Genomic DNA, 21,570 nt, shown 5'->3' on the forward strand with positions numbered 1-21,570 from the left:
TCGTACTTTATCAAAGGCCTTTTCAAAGTCTGCTTTGAATAGCAGGCCTGGTTTCCCTGATTTTTCATGGTGTTCTATTGTTTCCAGTACTTGCCTTATATTATCTCCAATGTATCGTCCTTGTAAAAAACCTGTCTGATTAGAATGAATAATGTCCGACAATACCTTTTTAATTCTATGCGCTATACATTTTGCTAGAATTTTTGCATCACAACAGTGAAGTGTAAGGGGCCTCCATTTTTTAAAATGGACTGGATCTTTATATTTTCCACTTGTATCCTGTTTCAGTAATAATGAAATCAGACCACCTTCTTGAGTGTCTGATAATCTACCATTTACATAGGAGTGGTTAAAACATGCTAATAACGGTCCTCTGAGTATATCAAAAAAGGTTTGGTATACCTCGACTAGTATGCCATCCAACCCTGGAGTTTTCCCGGACTTGAAGTCTTTAATTGCATCCAGAAGTTCCTCCTCTGTAATTTCACCTTCACATGAGTCTTTCTGTATGGCTGTTAATTTTACATTATCAATAAAAAAAAATCTCTACAATCCATTAATTAGTTGGTGTTTGTGTGTGTGTGTGCTGCGGGATTGAAGCTACGAACCCATAGGCTTGGCTCTCTCATCCCTTCCAGGCTTTTGGGAGGGAGGGTGGAAAATGAGCCTGTCATAGCGGATGTAGGCAATGTCCCCATGCGCTCTGGCAGCTTTCATGGCTGGGATAAGTTATTTCCTCTTTTGGCGCACAGCTTCAGGATAGTCCTCGTTGAGGAAGAAATACATTCCTCTCAAGTTGTTGGCTCTTTTTAGAACGACTACCTTGTTCTTGAATCTCAGGAACTTGACTACTGTCACCTGGGCCGGTGGTGGGTTTTCCAGTCCTGTGGGCGCGCTCCACCACAATCTTCCTGTGGTCCATCTTTAGTTTCTCCGAGATCATTTCCCTCACATGAGACCTCCGACTCCGTCCAGGTCTCAAGTGGAGATTCTGCGATTCTGTCCACAACCATGTTATTCCGCCTTGATTGTCCCTCAAGATAATCAGATTTCTCCGTCATTGTTATCATGGACTCACATACAGAACTGATGTCCTCGCTCAATGACTTACAAATTGCTGTCATCTTGCCGTTCTCCTGTTTAAACTCATCGAGCTGACCCTGGGAGAACTGCAAACTGTTCTTCAGGTCCGGGACCTCTCTAGTCAGGTTGTCCATTATTTTATTAGTTGACTCCACCAGTATTTGGACAAAACACTTGAAGCTATTTTCTTGTTGTTGTAACAACTGCTTGTAGAACTCTTTTTATTTGTTCAAATGATCCTTCCCCTGTGATAGAGAGACACCACTGTCCTCAACGGTACACCCGCCGGCTTTGGTCTTTGTCATGGTAACAACGTAGGTTACGTTGATACTCCTCGCAGTTCCAGACAGGGCAGGTCGCAAGGAAGATTGAAAACAACAACAACAACAACAAACAGCAGGGGTCTGGACAGCCACAAGCCCGGGACAATCCGCTGTCCCAGCCACAATGGCTAACCGCGTCGCGTGCTGCAAGAAAACCCCGCTAGCTTGATAGGCAGCTAGCTAGCAGCTAGGTTAGCTGCTACGCCAAACAGCGCCTTGCTCGGCAGGATCACTGGATAGATAGTAGCAGTCCCAGCAACTGATACCAACCGTGTCACGGGATCCCATCTCAAAAGGTAGCTAACTAGTAACCAAACATTTTCAATAGACTTTCAAAACTTCCCAAAACAACAAATTGAGCTCACCCTCATTCCGCATTTAACAGGAAGTGGTTACAGATCTGTTAGCAGCATTTGTCCAATAAAAAAACACATGGATTGTTGTGTGACATTGCAAAACGTTTTGCTATGTTGTGCCCTAATGAACATGACCCAGATCTAGCAGCAGGCATGGAGGTCTGTAATGGACATTTCAATAAGCACGGATCAACTTTAAGTCAACGTACACACGGTGGATATTCTCTGTATTGAACTCCTTGTGCAAACGGCATGAAGAGAAATCCCTCTCTGTGCAGGCATTGGCATGTCTTCCAAATCAAACAAGATGTCAGCCAGCTCATTTTGTCTAAATCTCCCAAGACAAAGTACTTTTTCTCAACAACAATAATGAGATGCACTATTATAATTTGGGACTAAAATACCCTTGCAGGAAGCATGTTAAAACAAGCCATCTACACTGCGTGCACGCTCAGTGTGAAAGAGGATAAGGTACCAAATGCAAACAGATAGATTAGCAACTGTAAGGTGCGTTTGGTACAAACATTTATCTATAGTTTTAGAAAACTTTTGTCTTCTTGCTTTAGAGGAACCTTAGTTGCCCTCCAAAACGTGTCCCTCTGACCCAGTCACTCCATTCACTGTAAAGTAGGACAGGAGTGTGTTGTGTGATGTTTGTCTGATATCACTGTCTATTTCCCTCTCACTAGCACAACACGGCGGGGGTGAACTGTGAGCTTTGTGCTGATGGATTCTACAGACCCCATGGAGTACCTCCACAGTCTCACAGTGGATGTATACGTGAGTGAGACCCTTCCTTCTCCTCTTCAAACTGTATATCTCAGTTTGTCCTTTCTCTATGGCCTTAGTGTCTTCCTTTGTTCCCAAGTGCCTTCTAATGATGTAAAAATATCACATTTAGTTACAGTATATCAAATATTTGGGGTATTAATGTTTACTAAAGAGCTAGTGTAGCTTGCTTTCTGACCTATGACTAATACGTAAGACCAAAATGGAAAATAAACTTTGTCCCCTTCTGTGTTGTGTCTGTCAGACACATACACGTGCGCACACACACACGCACGCACGCACACACAGTGGCACCAACCACTAGCACTAGCCACTTGTATTGTTGCTAAATTCAGCGCCATACTTGTTTACATTGCTAGCATAGTACGTTGTTGTTCCTCCTCGCCACATAAATAGCTGCTAGTTGTGTTTGGGTTTTGAGAGGCGATGGAATTAAAATGGTTGCCCTCGATGCTTTGAAACAATGGGGATCATTGATACTGAACTCCCATGGACTCCTATTGTACAATATATGAAGACATGTTATTGTATATGGTGACATGTTAGGGACAATTGCTGTTTTCCTTATTCGATACTACCTCGACCAATTAGTCACTCATTCTGTCCGAGCATATGTAAACCAGTGCTCAGTAGTTCATTAATGTAATATACCTTTGCACTGTGTGGTGTGAATACACACCCATTAACTCCAAATGAGGGCCAATTGCAGTGTGATTAATGTACTGCTCTAGCCAAAGTAGCTGTATAGCAACAGATGGCAGTGAAGGTCATGGAAGAACCATTAGGATGGATTCAGCAGGATGACAAAATGAGAGAAAAATAGACTCTTTGCCACTTCAAAGCTCTAAACACTGGCAGAGCCACACAGCTGTCATCATGGTCACAGTCTGACTCTGAATATGAGGTATTTCCACTATGTCTAGGAATAAATAATTAATGACAAGTCAGAATATTTTAAGACAGGTTTTTACTGTTGTCACAAAAAAGGCTTGATGAAAAAGCATTGCATTTTTTCTGCTCATAACATAGGCCTACGTCATGAAGTGGCTACAACACAGTGGATTCCAATGCAGATATTAATGCGTATTTGGTACATCATACGTGAATTTCATAAGGGCCTGTGGTTCGTGATCTGTGTAATAATACATAATCGTTGTCAATGCAGCATATATACTGCATACTGTAGCTGTCAGAAGTCAAAATCTTCCTAGGTCGGTAGATGGAAGATGCGTCACATCTCATTTTCTAAGTCATTTTCTAAGTCTCATACAGCCCTCCTATTTTAAACTTGAAGTCTTTCCTGTTAAATATTGCATCAGCATGAAAGGGGGCACAGACCGACAGAGAGAGAGAGAGAGCTTGACCTGGGTTATTCTGGAGTGAAGTAACGAGACCAATAGTAAAACTGTGTTCCCATAGTCACCCTGTTAGCCCTCCTCTGCATCTAACACCTCAGATGAGATGACATTCATATGAAACTTATGTTTTAGTATAATGTTCTCATAATTCAACCAAATACTGTAATTTCAAGGAAGACGACGCTTCAATTTGAGATTGTAAACCATTTGTGACCATTTGCAACTCTGCCTAGAAGGTCAGCATCACGGAGTCGCCTCTTCACTGTTGACGTTGAGACTGGTGTTTTGAGGGTACTATTTAATGAAGCTGACAGTTGAGGACCTGTGAGGCGTCTGTTTCTCAAACTAGACACTGTAATGTATTTGTCCTCTTGCTCAGTTGTGCACCGGGGCCTCCCACTCATCTTTCTATTCTGGTTAGAGCCAGTTTGCGCTGTTCTGTGAAGGGACTAGTACACAGCGATATCTTCAGTTTCTTGGCAATTTCTCGCATGGAATAGCCTTCATTTCTCCGAACAAGAATAGACTGACGAGTTTCAGAAGAAAGTGATTTGTTTCTGGCCAATTTGAGCCTGTAATCGAACCCACAATTGCTGATGCTCCAGATACTCAACTAGTCTCAAGTTGGCCAGTTGTATTGCTTCTTTAATCAGCACAACAGTTTTCAGCTGTGCTAACATAATTGCAAAAGGGTTTTCTAATGATCAATTAGCCTTTTAAAATTATAAACTTGGATTAGCAAACACAACGTGCCATTGGAACACAGGACTGATGGTTGCTGATAATGGGCCTCTGTACGCCTATGTAGATATTCCATTAAAGATCAGCCGTTTCCAGCTACTATAGCCATTTACAACATTAACATTGTCTACACTGTATTTCTGATCAATTTGATGTTATTTTAATGGACAAAAATTTGCTTTTCTTTCTAAGTGACCCCAAACGTTTGAACAGTAGTGTGTATAGAGAGAGAGAGAGAGAGAGAGAGAGAGAGAGAGAGAGAGAGAGAGAGAGAGAGAGAGAGAGAGAGAGAGAGAGAGAGAGAGAGAGAGAGAGAGAGAGAGAGAGAGAGAGAGAGAGAGAGAGAGAGAGAGAGAGAGAGAGAGAGAGAGAGAGAGAGAGAGAGAGAGAGAGAGAGAGAGCAACACCAAGCAAGCGGCACCATGAAGACCAAAGAGCTCTCCAAACAGGTCAGGGACAAAGTTGTGGAGAAGTACAGATCAGGGTTGGGTTATAAAAAAATATCCAAAACTTTGAACATCCCACGGAGCACCATTAAATCCATTGTAAAGAATATGGTACCACAACAAACCTGCCAAGAGAGGGCCGCCCACCAAAACTCATGGACCAGGCAAGGAGAGCATTAATCAGAGAGGCAACAAAGCCACGAGTGTATCTCCCGAGTGGCGCAGTGGTCTAAGGCACTGTGCCACTAGAGATCCTGGTTCGAATCCAGGCTCTGTCGTAGCTGGCCGTGACCGGGAGACCCATGGGGCGGCGCACAATTGGCCCAGCGTCGTCCAGGGTAGGGGAGGGAATGGCCAGCAGGGATGTAGCTCAGTTGGTAGAGCATGGCGTTTGCAACGCCAGGGTTGTGGGTTCTATTCCCACGGGGGGCCAGTACGAAAAATAAAATTAAAAGTAAATAATATGTATAATGTATGCACTCACTAAACTGTAAGTCGCTCTCGATAAGAGTCTGCTAAATGACTAAAATGTGAATAACCCTGAAGGAGCTGCAAAGCTCCACAGCGGAGATTGGAGTATCTGTCCATAGGACCACTTTAAGCCGTACACTCCACAGAGCTGGGCTTTATGGAAGAGTAGCCAGAAAAAAGCCATTGCTTAAAGAAAAAAATAAGCAAACACGTTTGGTGTTTGCCAAAAAGCATGTGGGAGACTCCCCAAACATATGGAAGAAGGTACTCTGGTCAGATGAGTCTAAAATATAGCTTTTTGGCCATCAAGGAAAGTGCTATATCTGGCGCAAACCCAACACCTCTCATCACCCCGAGAACACCATCCCCACAGTGAAGCATGGTGGTGGCAGCATCATGCTATGGGGATGTTTTTCATCGGCAGGGACTGGGAAACTGGTCAGAATTGAAGGAATGATGGATGGTGCTAAATACAGGGAGATTCTTGAGGGAAACCTGTTTCAGTCTTCCAGAGATTTGAGACTGGGACGGAGGTTCACCTTCCAGCAGGACAATGACCCTAAGCATACTGCTAAAGCAACACTTGAGTGGTTTAAGGGGAAACATTTAAATGTCTTGGAATGGCCTAGTCAAAGCCCAGACCTCAATCCAATTGAGAATCTGTGGTATGACTTAAAGATTGCTGTACACCAGCGGAACCCATCCAACTTGAAGGAGCTGGAGCAGTTTTGCCTTGAAAAATCCCAGTGGCTAGATGTTTGTTTCACACACACAAATATTTTGCATCTTCAAAGTGGTAGGCATGTTGTGTAAATCAAATGATACAACCCCCCCAAAAACACTATTTTAATTCCAAGTTGTAAGGCAACAAAATAGGAAAAATGCCAAGGGGGGTGAATACTTTTGCAAGCCACTGTACAGAATGCAGCTAAAATGCAGTGGATTACGCAGCCCTGAGGAACTAAGAAATTACAACCCAATATCTTGAGTGTATTAGGACTGCAGTGAGCAGGTGGTTGGAACTTATGACCTCTCATGTCTAAATACCTACGACGCCAACTTGCACAGATGCACAGTAAGAGACTACAGGGAGTACTCAACAAGTAATACACGAGTACGTTCTCAACTGAGAAACAAACCCAGTGAGATGTGAAACTAAAGCTGACCTTGGTGGGTGTAGTGTTCAATTACATGCATAGCCCTTTTTATACTCATGGGAATTCATTAATTCATGAAACAAATCTTACATTCTGAACACACCACCTTCCCGCTGGGGGAAACGGAATTTGAGGAGCACATACCAATATCCAGAGAGGGAAATTACATGCAAATGCATTTTAGATCATTGTTTTTTTTTTTGCCTAAATATACTGCACGATGGAAGACTTAACAGGATGCTATAAGCTGACTGAGGGACATTTTTGCAGGAGATTGACAAAACACATTCCTGACGTCACCATTGAGCTGTTTATGCCCACAAAGTATGTTCATTTAATTTCCATTTTGATGTCAGACTGAATGAGAAAATCATGCATTGCATGTGTAGGAAATGCTTCTAAGCCCTTATATGAACTTAACAGCGGAAGGTGTTTACTTGGGAAAACACAGACCGTGAAAGCTTGTTAGTTCCATCATCATTTTCTTTGATTGTTGTCGTATATAGTGCATTCGGAAAGTATTTAGACCCCTTCCCTTTTTCCACATTTTGTTACGTTACAATTTTATTCTAAAATGGATTAAATAAAAAATTGTCCTCATCAATCTACACACAAAACCCCATAATGACAAAGCAAAAACAGGTTTTTAGAAATTTTTGCAAATGTATTAAAAGTAAAAAAACAGAAATACCTTATTTACATAAGTGTTCAGACCCTTTGCTATGAGACTAGAAATTGAGCTCAGGTGCATCCTGTTTCCATTGATCATCCTTGAGATGTTTCTACAACTTGATTTGGAAAGGCACACGCCTGTCTATATAAGGTCCTACAGTTGACAGTGCATGTCAGAGCAATAAAACCAAGCCATGAGGATGAAGGTATTGTCCATAGAGCTTCCGAGATCTGGGGAAGGGTACCAACACATTTCTGCAACATTGAAGGTCCCCAAGAACACAGTGACCTCCATCATTCTTAAATGGAAGAAGTTTGGAACCACCAAGAGTCTTCCTAGAGCTGGCCGCCCGGCCAAACTGAGAAATCGGGGGAGAAGGGCCTTGGTCAGGGAGGTGACCAAGAACACGATAGTCACTCTGACAGAGCTCCAGAGTTCCTCTGTGGAGATGGGTGAACCTTCCAGAAGGACAACCATCTCTGCAGCACTCCACCAATCAGGCCTTTATGGTAGAGTGGCCAGACGGAAGCCACACCTCAGTAAAAGGCACATGACAGCCCACTTGGAGTTTGCCAAAAGGCACCTAAAGGAAACAAGATTCTCTGGTCTGATGAAACCAAGATTGAACTCTTTGGCCTGAATGCCAAGTGTCACGTCTGGAGGAAACCTGGCACCATCCCTACGGTGAAGCATGGTGGTGACAGCATCATGCTGTGGGGATGTTTTTCAGCGGCAGGGACTGGAAGACTCGTCAGGATCGAGGGAAAGATGAACGGAGCAAAGTACTGAGAGATCCTTGATGAAAACCTTCTCCAGAGCGCTCAGGACCTCAGACTGGAGCAAAGGTTCACCTTCCAACAGGACAACGACCTTAAGCACACAGCCAAGACAACACAGGAGTGGCTTCAGGACAAGTCTCTGAATGTCCTTGAGTGACCAGCCAGAGCCCGGACTTGAACCCAATCGAACATCTCTGGAGAGACCTGAAAATAGCTGTGCAGTGACGCTCCCCTTCCAACCTGACAGAGCTTGAGAGGATCTGCAGAGAAGAATGGGAGAAACTCCCCATGTGTCATGCTTTTAGCGTCATACCCAAGAAGACTTGAGGCTGTAATCGCTGCCAAAGGTGCTTCAACAAAGTACTGAGTAAAGGGTCTGCATACTTATGTAAATCAGGTTTAAAAAATATATATATACATTTTCAAACATTTCTAGACCTGTTTTTGCTTTGTCATTATGGGGTATTGTGTGTAGATTGATGAGAAAACCCCCCACAATTTAATCAATTTTAGAATAAGGCTGTAACGTAACAAAATGTGGAAAAAGTCAAGGGGTATGAATACTTTCCGAATGCACTGTATGTCACAAGCAGCAAGAGCAGTCTTTTCCAATGAATGTTTGTGTGTGTGTGACTACAGCCTGCAGGTGTGATGCGAGGACTACTGCAGGTTGTGAGATTGGGACAGGACGCTGTCGATGCCGGCCAGAATTCACGGGAAACAACTGTGAACGCTGTGCAGATGGTTACTATGGCTACCCGCAGTGCATCAGTACGTAAACTCTCCTAATTTAAGATGACGTACAAATTACTTGTATAAAGGAATTATTTGGGATGGAAAATATGTTGTACACAGAGGAATGAAAGGAATGGACAGATGGATTGAGGGGCAGACGGACGAATGAACGAACGAATGAACGAACAACAAATAAATGAATGAATGACCAGTGAGAGAATGAACAAACGAATGAATGAATAACAAATAAGAAGTGGTATAATAGTGCCATGCCCTTGCTTGGTGTACATTTGGACCCAGATGGGGAGGCAACTCCTTCAGAAGCTCTTAATTGAGGTTGTCCTGCTTTTGACCTCAGAGGAAGTTTTACTATACATGCAGAATGTAGTGAAGAGTTGGGATCTGAAGAAGGCTAATTGACCTCATTGCTACATAACATGCTCAGATCTAAAGAAAAAAAATCAAGTACACAGGATATGTTTTCTGTGGAGCTGTGTGAGAAAGCTGGCCGATGCCCTCTCACATTGATGAGACAGAAATGGTGATAGGCTATTTTTCTTAGAACTTTCATGACATACCAGCAGTCCTCCTCACACTGAACATTATCCTCCATTTAAAGAAACCGAGCACTTGAAACAGGAGGCCACAGGTGTGTGCAATTAGCTAATTAGAAAGGCTCACAAGAAGTCAACTGACAATTAAAGGGACATTCTGCATTCAATGTGGCGACGTCCTTAAGTAAGTGCTTGTCAATCATGGCTTTTGGTCTGACACCATGAGAAGCACGAGGAATGTTCGAAATACTGTACATTCACACAAACAGGTTAAGGTTGAGTTGATTGGAAAATATAAATTAACTGGATTCGCATGTAATAATGAATTTCATTTAAAGATCCTAGATATATAAACACACAATAAATACATTAATACAAATTACAGTGAAGGCTACTCCTTCAAAGGCTTCAGTACTGGTACAACATACTCTCAGAGGAAATCAAATATCAATCCTTTACCACGTTCTCCTCATTCTGTTATACCTTCACCTTAGCATGTCAACACAGACACACGCCGCACCCTGCCTGTCTTTAGGTTGAGTTGTTTTGATTATTTACCTTTTAGATATTGTGTCAGTGCGTGATGATGCATAAGGTCATGTTTCAACTCTGTATTTAGAACATTCCTCGTGCTTCACATGGTGTCAGACCAAAAGCCATGATTGACAAGCCCTTACTTTAGGACGTCTCCACATTGACTTGTCACAGCAAACACCATGTGTCACACTATGTGTTTGTGAGAGAGTTTGGCAGTTATACTGTACTGTCTATCTATTCTCCCAAAGTAGCTTGTCTATTTTCTGAAATGCCCAAGTCCTTATTAAGAACACAGTTGAGTAAGATATGTTACTTTCATGCGCACTCTCATGTCTTTCCACAGTTGCTGTATTAACAAGGACAGTGTCATCTCGAAGATGCCCTCTGTTCCTCACTCCTCCTCACTGTTTACTGACATTGTAAATCTGGAATCTGTTTAACTGCTGTTATCTGGAACAGTCCAATCCCATAGAAAAGTGAAACATGATGTTGTCCTGGCTACATTCCACAACCACCCTACTCATCCCAATAGTCTAATCATGCCTTCCACAGTAAAAACAAAAGGGTCTGTATACATGTCTTGATTGCCCCGTTGATTTAGCTATGGTAGACACAAATCATTAACTGAACCTTTCATGTCAACCTTTATACAGAGGTTTTATACAGAAACTCTGAGTGAGTAATCGACCCCAGGTGGTTAGCTTTCCCTTGTCATATAAACAAAATATTTAATGTGGAATGAGGAATTTGGGTTGGCATTTTATTAATACAATACAGAGATTTATTACTGGATGTGATTATTAAAAGCAGGATTTATCTCTTGGAGGCTGTGAGTGCTCCAAGAGCAGTCTAAACATGTAGACAGACTCCCTGGTAGTAACTAAGTCAGGTTGTTGTCTCTTTGGGGTTGGCTGCTATCCATCGATACTATCTCTATTTGCCAGGAGGTTTTCTTTTTGGTCTTTGTCTTAAAGCTCATGAATCAGTCTGATTCAAATTATGTTGCAGTATTTTGCATTTTCATGGGGTGTTCAATACAATTTATTTTCATACTAGCTCTTAGCTTGTTCTTAGTACCAAGTAGATTACAAGATTACTGGGGTAGAGCACAGCACACAAACTGCTGTAGATGTTCATGGTTTTGAAATTGATTTTATGCTTTTCTTTTCAATCAGGATATCCAATCTATCAGCCCACCACTAAATCTCCTGCAGGCCATATAGTGGGTAAGTGTTGTACACATTATGCTATAATATAACCACAGTGTAATGTAATCTAACATACATTTTATAACAAGACAAAACATGACCACATAAACTACCCATGTTTCCTCGTTACAGTATATGTTAGTCTGATCACTCTGATAATGGTCTTGTTTATCTGATGAGTTTGTCTCCTTCTTTATAGTGTAACACTTCTTTCTCTCCCTCTCCCTCCCTCCCTGCCCCCCTCTCTCTCTTTCTCACTCTGTCTCTGTGTCTCTCTCTCTTTCTCTCTCACTCTCACTCTGTCTCTGTGTCTCCCTCTCCCTCTCCTTCCCCATCCCTCTTTTCATCTCGCTCCACAGGGCCCACTGCCTGCCCTGCTGGTTATTTCGGACCACCCAGCTGTCAACGTGAGTGTGATTAGACTACACTACGCTATACGAACAGCTTTTACAGCGCCTCAGCTCTGACTCCTGTAAGGCAGTAGGGCTCCTGACACCTAAGGGAGTGAGGCTGAGAATCTCTCTCTGTCTCTTTGTCTCTGTGTTTCTCTCTCTCTCTCTCTCTCTCTCTCTCTCTCTCTCTCTCTCTCTCTCTCTCTCTCTCTCTCTCTCTCTCTCTCTCTCTCTCTCTCTCTCTCTCTCTCTCTCTCTCTCTCTCTCTCTCTCTCTCTCTCTCTCTCCCTCTCTCTCTTCCTCTCTCACTCTTTCTCTATTTGAGATGTCCTGCCTGTAGAGAGCACTGCCTCAGACTCTTTTTGTGGGCCATGCTGTTGAGTTATATATGGACAGGACAGGTCATAAAACAGAGGATGCCTAGACCTTTTAGGGGACCACTCAATCAAAATGGGTTTACTTTGTGTCAAAGGTGTGTGTGTGTGTGTGTGATAACACTAAATGTCAACTGCACTGTGTACTCATCTGATTATTTCAAGATCCTGACATTGGAATATCAATATGTTTTCTTTAATGGGATTCTGAAGGTTAAGTGCTCTCTCTTCCCTGATGGTTGCCAGCATGCCTTCTTCCCATGATGCCACTGGTCAGCTGGGATGGTTCAGGGAGAAACTAACAGACATTCTATTAATAGCTATGAACGGTCCCCTCCCAAATTCCCGCTTGACTTTGTTTTTTCTCTCGCTGGGATCAACTTGGAGGAAAATGCCAGATTGGAAAGATAGCTTGTTTTTATTTGAAAAACTTTTACTCTGTCTGTCTCAAATATTTATTTTCATTGTTTGTCTGGGAATGTGGGCAACAACAATCATTTACTTTCATCCAGTGTCCTGACCGAGAAGGAATTTAATCTGTAACCTTCTGAGGGCTGTTTTTAATGTTAAAGAGCGAGCTGCTTGGGGGCAAAAAAAACAATGGAGCTATTCTCTGGTGCCCAATGCCCATGTACCCAGTACAACCACCAGCCAGGCCCTTGCATGTTTCTCTGCCAGGCCTGGCTTGGCCAGTCTGTCACCACTCAGTGCCACCAGAGGCACAGTCAGTGCCACAGTGTAGATATGGTTAAACTGAGACGCATTAGTAATTTCTTGCTGTTAAACTGTGCTAAAGAAGGGCCCATTGCCAATGACACATGTCGTGGGAAAGCCTGTGGGGCTTCCCATTATATATTGATCCTAAATCTAACTTTTCTGGTGTTGTGTGATGAAATGTGTCTTCTGTGTTTATGTACATTCAGAGAGTGTGTCTGCAATGAATGATGTATTTTTTTGTGTATGTGTGTGTTCAGAGTGTTTGTGTGATCGACGCGGATCAGTTCTGGAGCTGTGTGATGCGTCAGGGCGCTGCATGTGCCGTGAAGGGGTGGAGGGCCAGCGATGTGACCGCTGTCGACCAGGACACCACACCTTCCCTAATTGCCAAGGTGTGGAACCTTTCCCTCTCACCAAACCACAGCTCAAATAGATCAACAATTTTCAGTACATTTTACACCAAAACATGACCCCACAAAAGGTCAAGATTAATCAATTGTTTTGTTTCATTATTGACAAAAATCTACCTGTAGTAGACGGAAACTGTAATCTTTTCCCCACCACTTCTTTTCACATTGACAGTGTGTCGTTGTGACGGTGCAGGTGTGACTGACAGAGTCTGCGGGCCCAACAGACAGTGCCGTTGCCGTGCCAACTACATAGGACAGCAATGTGACCAGTGTGCCCCCGGTTACTATGGATACCCAGACTGTTCCTGTGCGTTTTTTCACCCTCTTGTTTTGGCCGCACCCACGGGAGGGCTACTGCACTGCACACACTGATTCGCCCACATCAACCTTCACATGACCAAGCTTCTGCTGATGAAAAACTGATGCATATAGTCTCACAGGGCATAATGTAGCCTCCTCAGTGTTTCCCTACTCCGGTCCTCCAGTACCCCCAACAGTACATATTTTTGTTGTGGCCCCATAAGCACACCTGATTCTACTTGTCAACTAATCATCAAGCCCTTGACAAGTTGAATCAAGTGTTTTTGTACGGGGCCACAACAAAAATGTGTGCTGGGGGACTGGAGGACTGGAGTTGGGAAACACCGTTGTAGAGCTACATACTTTGATTCTCCCACAATAACCCGTAAAGCCCCACACAGTCATTCACACTTATTTACCCCATACAAATAGAATCTGTCTAATCTAGTCATTCTATTTCTATAGTTGACCCATGGTTATCTTAACCAATACACTGAAAGCAACAAGGCAACACTGACCCATTCCAGTGTGGCCTCATTTCTGTCTTTAAGGGATGCATATTGCAGATTGAGTATGATCTGTGCCGTCAGAAGCGTTTGATTTGAAATACTACGCCATCTCATTCCCCCATGAAACATCTCACAGTCTCTCTCTCTGTGCCTCGCTCTCTCCCCAGTCTGCCAGTGTTCTGGGGAGGGTTCCTATGACCCCATGTGTAACCCAGTATCAGGCCAGTGTCTGTGTCGCCCTGGGGTGGTGGGCCAGCAGTGTGATCGTTGTGCTGGGTCAGGCCTCCGCTTTCCCCAGTGTTCAGGTATACCCTCTTAGTCCACGGGCTCTGCACACTAGACAATTTCATTGGCATACCTATAACCTAAACTACTTTGTGAAGTGGAGGTAAATGTGGTCATATGATATGACAGACCCACTGGATATATTGAGGTCGCTGACCTCACTCTCAAATAGATCAACCATTTTCATTCTCAAAACGTGACCTATTGGGGCACCCCGAGTGGCGACTCCTGTGGTGGGCTGGGCGCATGCACGCTGACACGGTCGCCAGTTGTACAGTGTTTCCTCCGACTCATTGGTGCAACTGGCTTCCGGGTTGAGCAAGCAGTGTGTCAAGAAGCAGTGCGGCTTGGCATTGTCATGTTTCGGAGGACGCATGGCTCTCGACCTTCGCCTCTCCCGAGTCCGTATGGGAGTTGTAGCGATGGGACAAGACTGTAACTACCAATTGGATATAAAAAATTGGGAGAAATAAATAAATAAAACGTAACCTATTTGAAGTTCATTTTACACCAAAACATGACCCCACCAAAGTTCAAGATTAATCAATTGTTTTGTTTCATTATTGACAAAATCAACCTGTAGTAGATGGAAACAGTAATCTCTTTCCCACCACTTCTTTTCACAGTGACAGTGTGTCGTTGTGACGGTGCAGGTGTGACTGATAGAGTCTGCGGGCCCAACGGACAGTGCCATTGCCATGCCAACTACGTGGGACAGCAATGTGACCAGTGTGCCCCTGGTTACTATGGATACCCAGACTGTGCCAGTGCGTTTTGGCCACACCCACGGGAGGGCTACTGCACTGCAGACACTGATTTGCACACATCAACCTTTACATGACCTAGCTGCTGCTGATGGACAAACTGTGTATAGTCTCACAGGGCTTAATTCTCCCACAATGACCCTTAAAGCCCATGCTGGCATTTACACTGGTTTACCCCACATAAATAAAATCTGTCTTATCTAGTCATTCTATTTCTATGATTTACCCATGGTTGTCTGAACAAAACAAAGCACTGAAAGCAAAGCTGACCCATATAGACTTGATCCATTTAAACATGAGCGCATTCTTGTCTTTATAGGATACATATTGCAGATTTACTATGATCTGCGCTATTAGAGGCATTTGATTTGAACGCTACGCCATCTCATTCTCTCATGAAACATCTCACAGTCCCTCTCTCTGTGTCTCTCTCTCTCCCCAGCCTGCCAGTGTTCTGGGGAGGGTTCCTATGACCCCATGTGTAACCCAGTATCAGGCCAGTGTCTGTGTCGCCCTGGGGTGGTGGGACAGCAGTGTGATCATTGTGCTGGGTCAGGCCTCCGCTTTCCACAATGTTCAGGTAACCTCTACCTCACTAGATTCTTTCTTTTTGGCCTTTCTGTGACATCGGGTGCTGTAGGTGTCCTGGAGGGCAGGCAGTGTGCCCCCGGTGATGTGTTGGGCAGACCACACCACCCTCTGGAGAGCCCTGCGGTTGCGGGCGGTGCAGTTGCCGTACCAGGCGGTGATACAGGCCGACAGGATGCTCTCAATTGTGCATCTGTAAAAGTTTGTGAGGGTCTTAGGGGCCAAGCCGAATTTCTTCAGCCTCCTTCTTCACAACACTGTCTGTGTGGGTGGACAATTTCAGATTGTCGTGATGTGTACACTGAGGAACTTTAAGCTTTTCACCTTCTCCACAGCGGTCCCGTCGATGTGGATAAGGGCGTGCTCCCTCTGCTGTTTCCTGAAGTCCACGATCAGCTCCTTCATTTTGTTGACGTTGAGGGAGAGGTTATTTTCCTGGCACCACTCCGCCAGGGCCCTCACCTCCTCCCTGTAGGCTGTCTCGTCATTGTTGGTAATCAGGCCTACTACTGTTGTCATCTGCAAACTTGATGATTGAGCTGGAGGTCTACGTTGACACGCAGTCATGGGTGAACAGGGAGTACAGGAGGGGGCTGAGTACGCACCCTTGTGGAGCCCCTGTGTTGAGAATCAGCGAAGTAGAGGTTGTTTCCTACATTCACCACCTGGGGGCGGCCCGTCAGGAAGTCCAGGACCCAATTGCACAGGGCGGGGTTCAGACCCAGGGCCCCAAGCTTAATGATGAGCTTGGAGGGTACTATGGTGTTGAAGGCTGAGCTATAGTCAATGAACAGCATTCTGACATAGGTATTCCTCTTGTCCAGATGGGATAGGGCAGTGTGCAGTGGAAGGTCGATTGCATCGTCTGTGGATCTATTGGGGCGGTATGCAAATTGAAGTGGGTCTAGGGTGGCAGGTAAGGTAGAGGTGATATGATCCTTATCTAGCCTCTCAAAGCACTTCATGATGACAGAAGTGAGTGCTACGGGGCGATAGTCATTGAGTTCAGTTACCTTTGCTTTCTTGGGTACAGGAACAATGGTGGCCATCTTGAAGCATGTGGGGACAGCAGACTGGGATAGGGAGAGATTGATTATGTCCGTAAACACACCAGCCAGCTGGTCTGCGCATGCTCTGAGGACGTGGCTAGAAATGCCGTCTGGGCCGGCAGCCTTTTGAGGGTGAACACGTTTAAATGTCTTACTCACATCGGCCATGGAGAACGAGAGCCCACAGTCCTTGGGAGCGGGCCACATCTGTGGCAATGTGTTATCCTCAAAGCGGGCGAAGAAGGTGTTTAGCTTGTCCGGGAGCAAGATGTCGGTGTCCACGACGTGGCTGGTTTTCCCTTTGTAATCCGTGATTTTCTGTAGACCCTGCCACATACGTCTCGTGTCTGAGCCGTTGATTTGCGATTCCACTTTGTCTCTGTGCTGATGTTTTGCTTGTTTGATTGCCTTACGGAGGGAATAACTACACTGTTTGTATTCAACCATATTCCCAGTCACCTTGCCATGGTTAAATGCGGTGGTTCGCGCTTTCAGTTTTGCGCGAATGCTGCTGTCTATCCACGGTTTCTGGTTTGGGTAGGTTTTAATAGTCACAGTGGGAACAACATCGCCTATACACTTCCTGATGGTCCACCACCCAAAGGACATCCAGCCAACTTGACACAACTATGGTAGTAGGTGCCAGGCAGGTGCAAGTTTTATCACGCTCAACAGTTTCCTGTGTGTATTAAGAGTGCTCCACCACCCAAAGGACATCCAGCCAACTTGATACAACTGTGGCAAGCATTGGAGAAACAGGGGCCAGTATCCCTGTGGATCCCCTGTTTTCAATACTCCAGCACCCTCCCCTTGCGGGGATAACGACACTGAGCCTTGGATAACACATTGGGAGGGATATTAGACCATTCCTCCATACAAAATCTTTCCAGAACCTTGATATCCTTCGTCTGCGCTTATGGACTGTTTTTCAATGGGGTTCAAGTATAGAGACTGAGATGGCCATTGCAAAATTTTGATTTTGTGGGGCCCTTGTTAAGGTCAATATCATCATGAACTTTACTAAGTACCAGGATGTTTTAGCCCAAAACCTGGTTGCCTCTGCCAGGACTGAAATCTTCCAGCAAGACAATAACCGCAAGCACACATCAAAATCCACGAAGAAATTGTTAATTGACTACACACTCATTGAAAACCTGTGGTTTGAATTGAAGAGGGCAGTCCATAAGTGCAGACAAAGGATATCAAGAATCTGGAAATATTATTTATGAAGGAATGTCTCAGTGTCGTTATCCTCGCAAGAGGAAGGTGCTGGACTATTGAAAACAGGGGACCAAATATTTTTTACACCTATCTTTTTGAGATTTGTATTACTTGTTAAACAAAATCTCTTTCTCTGAGCAATTGTATTAGTATGGAAGAATAAAATACCCCAAAAAGTTTGGCAAACAACATAGCTCAGTATTTATATTATTTATTTTATACAGTCGTTTTGCTCATCTTTATCAAGGGATCCAATAATTCCGGACACCTATTTGGTGTTTGGTAGAAACTGGATGTGTTACCATAAGACCACAGGCTCTGTTCTCTAAACAATTCCATTGATTACCTATAACCTAAACCATGTTTGTGATGTGTAGGTAGAGCTGGTCTTAAGATATGCCATCCCCACGGGAGATGGTTCAATGTTTGTGTTTCGGGGGGTGGGGGGGTGTTTGACCAAATATTAGGCTACAATGTCTCAATGTGGTTATTCAACGTGTAAGATTGATTATTGTAGAGATTGTTTTCATATCCATCCTAGTGATATAAGTTACTTCAGTCACCCCTGGTGTGACCTTGCCAACAAAGTACTGTTTTGTACATGTATGCCTGGAGCACAGCTGTCTGTCCTCTGCATAAAATAACAATTTGGGTGAAGTTTTTACAGACGTTTTTACATCCTCTATTCCAGCCTTTATCAGCCAGTGTAACCCAGCAGGGTCAGAGGTCACCACAGCAGATCCACAAACGGTATGTAGCCTATGCCTCCCACAACAAGGCTGACTGAGAAATCTTTACTTTACTTTGAGTTTTTTCTGCCTCCCCCAACATGGCCCACTCTGAGCTTCTCCGTTCTATATAATCTTTATAGTTTTATTAGGTGAGGTAATGGGAGTACCTACAAGAGAAAAAGTGGGGGGTTGCTTTGTGTGAAATGTTTTGTTGGAAAGAAAACATCACTACCATTGGTTATTGAAACATTTTACGTTAGATGTAGGCTTTTGTTCCGCATTAAAGCACATCTACTACTTTTAAACAGTGGTCGCCAATATGCTGTAGGTAAGTTGCCTTGTCTGAGCCAGAACGGCCCATGCGGCAGGAACCTATCTCCTCTTTGTGTAGTGTGAGGCAGCTTGATGTACAAGTAGTACACCCCCTGGACTCCCCCAATCTGTCTCCTTAGAGATAGCAGTACGTTTTTACAAATCAAATCATTTTATACTTCAAGGGGTCTTAAAATTCAAAATCGAATAGCTAAATGATCCTTGGTCTGTCTGTCTGCCTGTGTGTGTGCGTCTGTGTTTGCGCGTGTGTGTCGTCCTGATATAGGGTTCCTGTGGCTGCCTGCCCAATGTGGATGGAACCCTGTGTGATACATGTAAACCGCTCTACTGGAACCTAGCAACAGAGAACCCCAGCGGCTGTATAGGTGGGTGACCTGCATATGACCCTACTCTACTAATGCATCTCTGCAGCTATACTGTCCTGCTCCACTCATAACAGATAATTATTTTAAACTGAAACCTTCATGACGTCCTGATGTACACTGAACAAAAATATAAACGCACCATGTTACATGAGCTGAAATTAAATATCCCAGAACTGTTCCATTCGTACAAAAAGCTAATTTTTCCTTTGCCAAGATAATCCATCCACCTGACATGTGTGGCATATCAAGAAGCTGATTAAACAGCATGATCATTACACAGGTGCACCTTGTGCTGGGGACAATAAAAGGCCACTTTAAAATGTGCAGTTTTGCCACAGATGTCTCAAGTTTTGAGGGAGTGTGCAATTGGCATGCTGACTGCAGGAATGTCTACCAGAGCTGTTGCCAGATAATTGAATGTTAATTTCTTTACCATAAGCCGCCTCCAATGTCATTTTAGAGAATTTGGCAGTATGTCCAACCGGCTGCACAACCGCAGACCACATGTAACCACGCCAGCCCAGGACCTCCTCATCCGACTTCTTCACCAGCGGGATCATCTGAAACCAACCTTCCGGACAGCTGATGAAACTGTGGGTTTGCACAACTGAAGAATTTCTGTACAAACTGTCAGAAACCGTCTCAGGGAAGCTCATCTGCGTGCTCGTCATCCTCACCAGGGTCTTGACCTGACTGCAGTTCGGTGTCGTAACCGACTTCAGTAGGGGAATGCTCACCTTTGATGGCCACTGGCACGCTGGAGAAGTGTGCTCTTCACGGATTAATCCGGTTTCACTGTATCGGGCAGATGGCAGACGTCGTGTTGGTGAGCAGTTTGCTGATGTCAATGTTTTGAACATAGTGCCCTATGGTGACGGTGGGATTATGATATGGGCAGGCATACAGTGCATTCGGAAAGTATTCAGACCTCTTCCCTTTTTCCACATTTTGTTACGTTACAGCCTTATTCTAAAATGAATTGAATAAATAAAAATCCTCATCAATCTACACACAGTACCCCATATTAACGAAGCGAAAACTGGTTTTTAGGAATTTTTGCAAATAATGTATTTACGTAAGTATTCAGACCTTTTGATATGAAACTCGAAATTGAGCTCAGGTGCATCCTGTTTCCATTGATCATCCTTAAGATGTTTCTACAACTTGATTGGAGTCCACCTGTGGTAAATTCTATTGATTGGACATGATTTAGAAAGGCACACACCTGTCTATATAAGGTCCCACGGTTGACAGTGCAAGTCAGAGCAAAACCCAAGCCATGAGGCCGAAGGAATTTTCCGTAGAGCACCAAGACAGGATTGTGTCGAGGCACAGATCTGGGGAAGGGTACCAAAAAATGGCTGCAGCATTGAAGGTCCCCAAGAACACAGTGGCCTCCATCATTCTTAAATAGAAGAAGTTTGGAACCACCAAGACTCTTCCTAGAGCTGGCCGCCCGGCCAAACTGAGCAATCGGGGAGAAGGGCCTTGGTCAGGGAGGTGACCAAGTTCCTCTGTGGAGATGGGAGAACCTTCCAGAAGGACAACCATCGCTGCAGCACTCCACCAATCAGGCCTTTATGGTAGAGTGGCCAGATGGAAGCAACTCCTCAGTAAAAGGCACATGACAGCCTGCTTGGAGTTTGCCAAAAGGCACCTAAAGGACTCTCAGACCATGAGAAACAAGATTCTCTGGTCTGATGAAACAAGATTGAACTCTTTGGCCTGAATGCCAAGGGTCATGTCTGGAGGAAACCTGGCACCATCCCTACAATGAAGCATGATGGTGGCAGTATCATGCAGTGGGGATGTTTTTCAGCGGCAGGGACTGGGAGACTCGTCAGGATTGAAGGAAAGATGAATGGAGCAATGTACAGAGAGACCCTTGATGAAAACCTGCTCCAGAGCGTTCAGGACCTCAGACTGGGGCAAAGGTTCACCTTCCAACAGGACAACGACCCTAAGCACACAGCCAAGACAACGCAGGAGTGGCTTCGGGACAAGTCTTTGAATGTCCTTGAGCGGCCCAGCCAGAGCCCGGACTTGAACCCGATCTAACATCTCTGGAGAGACCTGAAAATAGCTGTGCAGCGACGCTCCCCATCCAACCTGACAGAGCTTGAGAGGATCTGCAGAGAAGAATGGGAGAAATCCTCAAATACACGTGTGCCAAGCTTGTAGCGTCATACTCAAGAAGACTCAAGGCTGCAATCACTGCCAAAGGTGCTTCAACAAAGTACTGAGTAAAGGGTCTGAATACTTATGTAAATTTTATATTTCCGTTTGGCAGTGATATTCCCTCTGCAAAACATGACTTAGTAC

The 21,570-nt window shown here is 44.3% G+C and overlaps 1 protein-coding gene across 5 annotated transcripts in view; it reads left to right on the forward strand.

Annotated features, from left to right (window-relative positions):
• The window catches only part of LOC121535295 (laminin subunit alpha-3), a 140,032-nt gene that overhangs the window by 62,160 nt on the left and 56,302 nt on the right, over positions 1-21,570 (forward strand). For 3 of the 5 annotated variants that reach the window (XM_041842205.2, XM_041842206.2, XM_041842210.2), the window contains exons 9-19: positions 2,452-2,542; positions 8,816-8,947; positions 11,178-11,228; positions 11,570-11,617; positions 12,951-13,085; positions 13,276-13,410; positions 14,080-14,217; positions 14,824-14,964; positions 15,404-15,541; positions 18,511-18,569; positions 19,149-19,248. In XM_041842205.2, the coding sequence (XP_041698139.2) occupies positions 2,452-2,542; positions 8,816-8,947; positions 11,178-11,228; positions 11,570-11,617; positions 12,951-13,085; positions 13,276-13,410; positions 14,080-14,217; positions 14,824-14,964; positions 15,404-15,541; positions 18,511-18,569; positions 19,149-19,248 (1,168 nt within the window). The remainder of the gene's footprint in view (positions 1-2,451; positions 2,543-8,815; positions 8,948-11,177; positions 11,229-11,569; positions 11,618-12,950; positions 13,086-13,275; positions 13,411-14,079; positions 14,218-14,823; positions 14,965-15,403; positions 15,542-18,510; positions 18,570-19,148; positions 19,249-21,570) is intronic. The other 2 variants (XM_041842207.2, XM_041842208.2) reach the window with 2 other exon arrangements.

The sequence above is a fragment of the Coregonus clupeaformis genome, chromosome 21 (genome assembly GCF_020615455.1).
Source record: "Coregonus clupeaformis isolate EN_2021a chromosome 21, ASM2061545v1, whole genome shotgun sequence".
NCBI classification, from domain to species: domain Eukaryota; kingdom Metazoa; phylum Chordata; class Actinopteri; order Salmoniformes; family Salmonidae; genus Coregonus; species Coregonus clupeaformis.